This window comes from Zea mays, chromosome 5 (genome assembly GCF_902167145.1).
Source record: "Zea mays cultivar B73 chromosome 5, Zm-B73-REFERENCE-NAM-5.0, whole genome shotgun sequence".
NCBI classification, from domain to species: Eukaryota; Viridiplantae; Streptophyta; class Magnoliopsida; order Poales; family Poaceae; genus Zea; species Zea mays.
Window position 1 is genome coordinate 177,610,698 of NC_050100.1, and position 9,540 is coordinate 177,620,237.

Consider the following 9,540-nt stretch of genomic DNA (forward strand, 5'->3'; position numbering starts at 1 on the left):
GGTGCGGCGATTTAGTCAGGGTTGCTTCTTAGCGAAGGCAAGGCCTCGGGCGAGCCGGAGATGTGCCCGCCGTTAAAGGGGGGCCTCGGGCGAGACGGAAATCCCTCGGGGTCGGCTGCCCTTGTCCGAGGCTAGGCTCGGGCGAGGCGTGATCAAGTCGCTCGTATGGACTGATCCCTGACTTAATCGCACCCATCAGGCCTCTGCAGCTTTATGCTGATGGGGGTTACCAGCTGAGAATTAGGCGTCTTGAGGGTACCCCTAATTATGGTCCCCGACAGTAATAATTTGGTGCATGGTGTGCAACAGCAGGTTCCGCATATGTGTATCCGGTTTGTACGGTGGTACATCCGAACTGGCCGGTCGTGTTCGCCATTATTGGGGCGCCACGTGGTAGTCCCGGTACGGCCCCGGACTGTCCGGCATAGAAAGCCGGACGGTCTGCGTAAGGGTCGGACGGTCCGGGTAGCATCTCGGACGGTCCGACCACGTCCAGGGTCGCCGATCTGCCAAACAGGGACGGCGGCGGTCCTAGGGCGGCCCCGGACTGTCCGGCAGAGCAAGCCAGACGGTCCGCGTATGGGCCGGATGGTCCGGGCAGAAGCTCGGATGGTCCGACCGTATTCAGGGGCGCCGATCTGCCAAGCAGGGATGGCGGCGGTGGTACTTGCCCTGGATATGAGTTCATCGACATACCATATAATGGTTGGGTCTGCAAATCCCCATTTGTTGCCGATGTATTAGACATAGATATCCTGTTACTAGTCTCATATGATGGAAAACTAGGAGCAACAGACTTCTCCAACGTATGCGTTAATTTTCTAATTGATTCTTCTAACCCTCCAATCTGTTGTTTCATTTGATTCTGCTGATGATCTACATACTGTTTAATAAATTGGATGTCGTCGGGTTTACTTACGTTGGGAACTTGAAGCGAAGATAGAAGAGATGCGACGTCGGTCTCTCCATGTTTGACAACTTTCTGGTGGCGATCCACCGTGTATTGTGATAAGAATTTCTCCCTCGCTTGACGCATGTAGTCCTCGTATTGCTGTTGCTCATCGGCCGTAAGACTTTCAACAGCCGGCTTCAGGATATTGTCCGGGGAGATATCGGTGTGATCTTTAGAGCCAGCCATTTGAGGGCCTGGTTTTTAGTAGATCTAAACACCTTCCCCAGCGGAGTCGTCAAAAAGTATGTTGACACCTTTTTGGAGGCGCCAATCACTCAAAAGAACCAGTGGCGGTGCTCTCTGGTCAGGCGCGGACGGTCCGCGGCACAGAGCCGGACGGTCCGCGACCTGGCGCGAGGCGGCGGTGCTCCCTGGTCAGACGCGGACGGTCCGCGGCACAGGGCCGGACGGTCCGCGACCTGGTGCAGGAGCTAGGATCCCCTGCCTGACGGCCGGACGGTCCGCGCCCTAGGGCCGGACGGTCCGCGCGTGCACAGGGGCGGCGGAAGATCGCCGGCGGCGCCTGGATCTCGCTCCCGGGAGGGACCCCGTCGGGGAGGAGAGATCCTAGGAGTTGTCTAGGCTCGGGCAGATCGACATAGACTCCTTTAATCGACGTAGAGTCGAGGAGAGGCAGAGAATTTGGGAATTGGAATACTAAACTAGGGCTAAACTAGAACTAGACTAGAACTACTCCTAATTGTGCTGAAAATAAATGCGAGATAGAAGTGGTATTGGTTCGATTGTTGGGGGTTCAATCGGTCGTAGCCCTTCATCTATATAAAGGGGGAGGTCTGGATCCGCTTCAAACTGATTTCCGAGTTAATCCCGCGGTTTTAGGTAACAAATCCCGCGAGAAACTAGGAACCCTAACTGATTCTGTGTACACGCGGACCGTCCGCGCCACCACCACGGACAGTCCGGACCGCGGACCGTCCGGCCTCAGGGCCGGACTGTCCGCGCTGCTCTTTTTGGTCTCCAACAGACGTCAACACCAGTTAATTCTATTAATGATTTTTAGTCAGCTAATTATTACCTAGATTTGCAAAAAATGGAAATACGATTTAGCCACATCATTCAACACTCTATCGTTGGCTTGTCATTTCCACGTCCGAGGACCAGAGAGCACCACGTTTCCGCAACACATATATGTGTCACGTCGGCTCTGTGATGGATTCTCAAACTCCACCGTTGCACTTTTGAAGATGGCTACCTTTAGAGTTGGCTTGGTAACCTGAAAATTGAGAGGGATTTATAAGAGAGGAATTCTCCTACTATTTAAAATTGAATAGCAAGAAATTTTTCTTAGTCATCAAATCAGTCCTAGATATTTTTTTTTTTTTTTGCCTAGACCGAAATCGCCTTCACTGCCACTAGCGGGTCCATGACAACCTGGCCCCGCTGCTGAGTATATTTGGAGGGCCCACTTCACACTCAGTCCAATGGACTCCGGCCGCTCCGGCTCCGCTGCGTGAACGGTAGTCGCGCGCTTTTCTCGTTATCCAACACTCGGGGCTGCTACGTGTCCCGCATGGGCCTCCCCCACTCACCTTTTGTCTCGCCCACAGCCGCACAGCCTTCTGGTCTATGCCCGCTGGGTCCGCCAGCACCGGGCCCCACTTAATTGGCTTCTCTCCTGTCTCCTCCTCGGCTCTGCCCCACACCGCCGTTCCCTTCGGTCAGTCAGTTGTCCCCTCCCCCGCTTCCCTTTCCTTCTCGGAAGAGACGGGCAGACGACCATGTCCATGGAGGACGACGCCTCGAAGATCAGCGACTGGGAGGTGCTCTCTGCCACCTCTTCCCGCGGGGGCGGCGACGACGATGAGGTATTAACTGTCTCCGGCGGGGGCGGTGACGTCGTCCTCCTTGACCACTTCGTCCTCACCCCCGACCCCGCAGCCTCCTGTCCCGGCGACGGCGAGGGCTCGTGGTCGGACGACCGGGGCGCCTGGCAAGGGTTAGAATTATTGGATGGATTCGATCCGATTCCGGAAGCAAGTTTCGATCTTGCAGTTGGTGTTAGGAGCCAACAACTGCTGATAAGCGACGTGGATGACGCCCGCGAAGAAGGCTCGATTGTTCAAGCCACCGTGGCGCGCGGTGCGACCCGTAGCGCAGAAGGAAATCAAGATGATGTGGTAGAGGTCGAGATTGAGCAGGAGAGCAGTTCCGTGATTAGCCGCGGTGCATTGTGCCCGGTGCTGCAGGTGGCGGCGGATCATGGCGTGGAAGAAACTCTGGATTCTGAGGCAGTTACACCTACAGGTGGCTCGCTCCAAAGCCAGGTATCAGAGAGTTCCCTTGTGCAACTGGATGATGGAGGAATTGGTGCTGGTGAAAAAAGATCATGCCTTGAGGATGCTGTGTCAAGTGATGAGATTCATGGTGAACAAGAAGAGCAGGAGCAAGGGAGCAACGCTAATGCTGCCATTGGTTGCGATGAACCAGATGGAGAGGCCAAGGATGATGCTTTGCCACTGGCTCACACGCCAGGTACTGAAGAGGGAGAGAAGTAATTTGTTGCCTGGTGGAGGCTGCCATTCAAGCTGATGCACTACAATGCTTGGAAGGTGAAGCCAGTATGGTCCTTCTCCGTCGCAGCGGCACTTCTCGGCCTGGTCGTGCTGGGGAGGAAGATGTACAGGATGAAGCACAAGGCAAGGGGCTTGCCCCAGATTAAGATTGCGTTTGATGATAAGGTAAGCTCTTTGCCTCTGTTGAATACTTTTATTGCTATATATTAGAATTATCTGAACCTGATTCTGATTGTGGTGTAGTCTAGGACAATACATAACTGCTCCCTAAATTCCAAATTCTAACATGTTTTTGGCGTAGTGTATATCTAAGTCGATAGCAAAAGCTCTGAACAAAAATATCTAAAACGTGTTATGATTTTGAATGGAATAGCATATATAGCTGGTAGGAAGAGTGGAAGACTTAATTGATTCATGAAGTAGTTTATTTGGTGGAGATAATTTCTTATGAGTTGATGGATGAATTATGATTAATACCCAGTCATCAACTTGAAACATCACAGCTAGTGAATATAATATTCATGTACAAGTATCAAGGAAACCAAGATAATTGTGACTCATAATTTGCATCTGTGCTGTTAAGGTGATGACAACCAGTACTCTCTGCAAAATTTTAATGAACATTGATTTGCGTGTTCTTATGGATGAACTTGCTCACAAAGTTGGTTTAAGGTGATAAGAGTTTAAGCAAAAAATATTAAAATAGTACAGAATTATTGGCACGGCAACATAATGAGCAATTAATTGATGGTAGAGCACCTTGCTTTCTTTTTAGAAGAGTCTTTTTTTTGTAAATCATTTTGAATGGTGAACTGGTGAGGCAATGCAGTATATGTGCAGGGAGTTTTTTCACCATTGTATTTGCAGTAGGTTTAGATAATTTCGAAAACTTCAGTCTATTGGGGTCGTTGTTATATGGGATCTATAACTGTCTGTTATGGTCATGCCTCTGTTTTTTTTGGCTCCTTGAACTATAGCTGCATGGGAGACATCTTAGCAAAGCCCTTTCTGAACAATTCTGATTGTGATTCCTCTCCTACTACCAGTCTGCCACTGGCAGCCTTCACTTGAGAAAGGTGGATTCATTAGTGACGTCACTCTCACACTGGTCTAAAAATCAGTTTTTTTTTTCAGATTCTCATAATCAACACCAATGTGGTTAGTGCATAATATGATCATAATTACTACCCAGTAAAGCATTGGTCCCTCATGTAGGGGGGTGTACTAAGAGGCACCTGCCAATGTGTTTGACTATGGCTGACTGAAATTGGTATTATTTTCCGTTAAATCACATCGAATCAGGACTGTGTTTAGTAATTAGCAAGTCCTGGCTGCCAGGACCAAAAGATTAAATATTTTGTCATAGTTCAGTTTGGATACCATCATACCATAGCTTTCTTTGCCTCCATTCTTTCCAGAATGGAAGTCATGGCTCTCTATAGCTAAGTTGACGCATGTTGATTGGTGTCCATATGGAAGTTAGGAGGATAACAGGAAGTTAGGAGGATATCAGTTGCACCTCGCTGTTCAACACTAGGGTACAATTATTGTGAAGCAAAGAAAAACAAGCTAGTAAAATGACTTGCGGCTAGGCACTCCCTTTCCTTGTTTAAGATGACAAGGTAGTAAAATGACTTGTGGCTAAGCGGCGTGTGTTCACTCTTTTCCTGCATTCCTTCAAACGATGAGTCAGTGGTTATCCTTGATGATGTTTTATTGTGTTGACATCATTAGGTTTCAATCAGAAGCTACAGCTCACTGACCATACCTGTCTTTCCATGAAGTGTCTAACTAACCATGTTTTCCTTGTTGGTGTGGGGGAAAAAAACAGAGGGCCTCCCAGTTTGCTGATCGCGCGGCGCGTCTCAACGAAGCCTTCCTGGTAGCGAGACGTGTACCTATGCTAAGAACATCATCTGGTGGTGCGACGCTTCCATGGTCAATGGTTCAGGACAGATGAGTGAAGCTGCTCAGAGTCAGGGCACCGTAAGAAGGCTCCCGCAAGCAATATTCTGGATGGTGAACGAGCATCTGAATTGGCTTTTGCCTATACCTTCTGTTTTTAGATGACGCGTCAAGGTGGATGCCAATGTTGATGGCAGTGGTCTCTCTTTCTCTTCTTTTTTTTTTCACTTAGTTTTTTCTTTTTTAAGGAACCACTTATTGTGCTCCTGATTTCCTTTTTTTTAATTTTTTTGCCCCTACTCTGTTTTTTCTAACCTCTACATCTAGTTCTAGCGGGAGTGGGTGTCTGCAGCCTTGTATTCAGTATGCTCCAGCTTGAAAGCTCATCTGAAGTGTTGTTTCATCTCAGCTGGTTCACAGGCCCTACTGGGTGCGCAACATTTTCTGTATGCTGCAGCTTGAATGCCTACAGTATTGTGTAATCAGATCTGTGTTGGTCCCCTGCTGTCTGTTACTATGCATAGATCATCTGGGTGCTCTCAAGGTGTTAAGAAAGCAAGGATTGGTGCTCGTATGTAAGGCCGTAACAGAGTTGTGAACTGAACTTTTTGGTTTACATTGAACAGAACTGAGCAGCCCTTGGTGGATCCTGAGCATTGCGGAAACTGAAGAATAGAGTTCTTTTTTTAAAAAAAAAAACTAATTTTCTGAAGGATTAGCTAACGACGAGTTTTTTCCCATTGCGTACCATTGCGCAAGGAGTATTTACATGTTGCTGTTGATCAGTGATGAGTGGTGAGCGAGTAACCCATGTATCAGCTAGTTGAGAAGCATTCATTTCATCCATTCTTTGACAACAAAAAACTATTGATCAACGTGAACAAAATTGTAATCAAGAACAAGAGATTATTTTATCGAGCATATAATAATTTCAATCATTCGTGGTGATAAACTGACCATGAAGAAGGGAGAGGAACCTTTCTTCTCTCTTTTTTTTTTCCTCAACGATCGATGTCTTCATATCTTTTATTACCTCCACACAAGTCGGCCGTGGTTAATAACGTCAGCCGCCACTGATGGGCGGTATGACAGCGAGCTCGTCGCCGTCGGCGACCGCGGCCGAGTCGGCCGCGTACTCCTCGTTGAGCGCGAGCACGACGGAGCCCCGGATCTCCTCCAGCTTGGGGAACTGGGCTAGGACCCGCGCGAGGCACTCCCCCGCGGTGCTCCCCGGCGGCACCTCCACCGCGGAATCCGCCACGCCCGTTAGGTCCCGCGCGCGGGCGAAGAAGAGCACCTTCACCGTCGCGGCAGGCGCTGCCTGTTCCTCGGCCGCGGCGGGCATCTCCTCCTCCGGAGCGGCATCTGGGAGCAGCAACAGGGGATGAGATGGTATGAGCGGTTGGCTCACATCAGGTGAGGGATAAAATCGATCGGTGATGGTTCGTTGAGGCCCGCAGTGAGAATCGATCGGTAGGTTACCTTTGGGATTCTTCGCCATCGCCGGAGGAAAGGAAGCTGCTGTGCTGCCGCCTGGACTCTGATTACTTACCGGACCGGAGTCAGAAGACAAAACGAAATACGAAACGGCTGTTCGTTCTAGTAACTTCCAATTTACCACTGGGGATGAATTGGCACGCAAGTGGTCGTGCCGGAGTGGTTATCGGGCATGACTAGAAATCATGTGGGCTTGCCCGCGCAGGTTCGAATCCTGCCGACCACGTTTTTTTTGCTTACTTTTTGTTGGCATTCTTCTGGGAAAAGCCGGTCGCCACTCGCCACGAAATGTGTTCAAAAACTCTCGCGTCCTTGTATTCGTCAGTCTAAAAATCAATCATTGGAGCGCAAGCTAAAAAAACACGGAAGTTTAAAACATCATTTTAGCACAAATTAACTTAACTAATCTTTTTTAAAAAAATCTATGTATACATGCATAACATAAATAGACCGTTAGTGTTCTAAATAATATAAACTCATCTTATGTCATGTTTGTTCCTTGTATTTTGGAAATATTTCTCTCCTCTCTCCACTTTTTTCGTGCCTTCATTATTCTTTTCGTGGTGAAAGAACTAGACTATCTCATGTGTGTTCTTTTATTAGTAGAAGCTAGTCTCGTACTTCTGTACACGGTGATGGAGCTCCGTAAAAATAACGCTCCGGGTCACTTTACAAATATAACGATGTACTATTTGTCTTTTAATTTTTCGCACTTTATGGATAGTAACATTTAAAACAATCCAATAAAACTGTGACATATAAGAAAAAGGAATCAGATGTTCGGGAACAATTACTCACAATAGAGGAGAAGCACTCAGCACGCGTCCTTGTATTCGTCAGTCTAAAAATCGATCATTGGAGCGCAAGCTAAAAAAACACGGAAGTTTAAAACATCATTTTAGCACAAATTAACTTAACTAAATTTTTTTAAAAAAATCTATGTATACATGCATAACATAAATAGACCGTTAGTGTTCTAAATAATATAAACTCATCTTATGTCATGTTTGTTCCTTGTATTTCGGAAATATTTCTCTCCTCTCTTTTTTCGTGCCTTCATTATTCTTTTCGTGGTGAAAGAACTAGACTATCTCATGTGTGTTCTTTTATTAGTAGAAGCTAGTCTCGTACTTCTGTACACGGTGATGGAGCTCCGTAAAAATAACGCTCCGGGTCACTTTACAAATATAACGATGTACTATTTGTCTTTTAATTTTTCGTACTTTATGGATAGTAACATTTAAAACAATCCAATAAAACTGTGACATATAGGAAAAAGGAATCAGATGTTCGGGAACAATTACTCACAATAGAGGAGAAGCACTCAGCACGCGTCCTTGTATTCGTCAGTCTAAAAATCGATCATTGGAGCGCAAGCTAAAAAAACACGGAAGTTTAAAACATCATTTTAGCACAAATTAACTTAACTAAATTTTTTTAAAAAAATCTATGTATACATGCATAACATAAATAGACCGTTAGTGTTCTAAATAATATAAACTCATCTTATGTCATGTTTGTTCCTTGTATTTCGGAAATATTTCTCTCCTCTCTTTTTTCGTGCCTTCATTATTCTTTTCGTGGTGAAAGAATTAGACTATCTCATGTGTGTTCTTTTATTAGTAGAAGCTAGTCTCGTACTTTTGTGCACGGTGACGAAGCTCCGTAAAAATAACGCTCCGAGCCACTTTACAAATATAACGATGTACTATTTGTCTTTTAATTTTTCGCACTTTAGGGGTAGTAACATTTAAAACAATCCAATGAAACTGTGGCAGATAGGGAAAAGGAATCAAATGTTCGGGAACAATTACTCATAATAGAGGAGAAGCACTCAGCACACAGCGCTTGTCGCTCAGGTGGTCGTTGGCCATTGGCCAGGGAGGTGTTCCGCCCTCGCCTATGAATAAGAAAAGAAAAGGAATCCAGTTGAGGAAATTGTATAGTTTGGGAGAAGATGTAATGGCAGGGGTAGATTTGGGCGGTGGCGCGGCGCCAGTGCAGGCCGCGCGCGTCATTGCTACAGGTAGGACTGGGCGTTCGGGTTTGCCCGAAATTTCGGGTCGGGCTTTTCGGGTTTTTTATATTTCGGGTTTTCAACAGTTAAACCCGTACTCGTACCCGAAATTTCGGGTACCCGTAATTTCGGGTACCCACAAATTCGGGTTTGGGTTTGGGTAAAGTTCGGGTACCCGCTATTATAAATCATACACAAGACTTATCAGCTATTATTACAAAAATCACATGGTCTGCTCGGCTGTAGGATCACACTGACTCGCACTTTAGTACTTCACAGTGCACACTTCAATACTTTATCACCAAAGTCATAAACAAAATCACAAACAACGTTACAGCAACCAGTAGCTGCAGGCCTGCTCGGGCACTGGCTGTCTGGCTCACTGCTCAGGCGCTCATAGCCTCACACTTCAGCACTTCACAAGGTCTGCAGCTCCAAGGTAGCAAGGCTAGGACCTGAAATTAACGAGCCATGGAGGCTTGACGCCTTGACGGTAACTGGACGCATGGCTGGTGTGTTGCGCGGCTGGCCGCCAGGGAGGCTGGGACTGGCTGGCCTGCCTGGTGGCTACGCGCCTGCGCCTGCCGCCCTGCTGTCTGGGAGTGGGAGGACTCGTTGGTGCGCAAGCCTGACTG

General features: G+C 47.2%; 1 protein-coding gene, 1 non-coding gene and 1 pseudogene across 3 annotated transcripts; 2 read left to right on the plus strand and 1 right to left on the minus strand.

The window, feature by feature from the left end:
• The first annotated feature begins 2,615 nt into the window (after positions 1-2,615).
• Positions 2,616-6,037, plus strand: LOC100192623 (LOC100194197-like pseudogene; annotated as a pseudogene). The gene is made up of 2 exons (NR_159700.1): positions 2,616-3,651; positions 5,318-6,037. The product of NR_159700.1 is annotated as a protein-like pseudogene (transcript).
• A 240-nt stretch (positions 6,038-6,277) lies between these two features.
• On the minus strand, positions 6,278-7,035 carry LOC100281638 (molybdenum cofactor synthesis protein 2A). Its single transcript, NM_001411847.1, has 2 exons — positions 6,874-7,035; positions 6,278-6,756 (listed from the first exon to the last, which is right to left on the minus strand). Exons 1-2 carry the CDS (start codon positions 6,890-6,892, stop codon positions 6,455-6,457), a joined length of 321 nt encoding a protein of 106 aa, NP_001398776.1. The 5' UTR covers positions 6,893-7,035; the 3' UTR covers positions 6,278-6,454.
• Positions 7,034-7,114, plus strand: TRNAS-AGA (transfer RNA serine (anticodon AGA)). The gene has a single exon. It is a non-coding gene; the product is annotated as a tRNA-Ser (tRNA).
• The last annotated feature ends 2,426 nt before the right edge of the window (positions 7,115-9,540 follow it).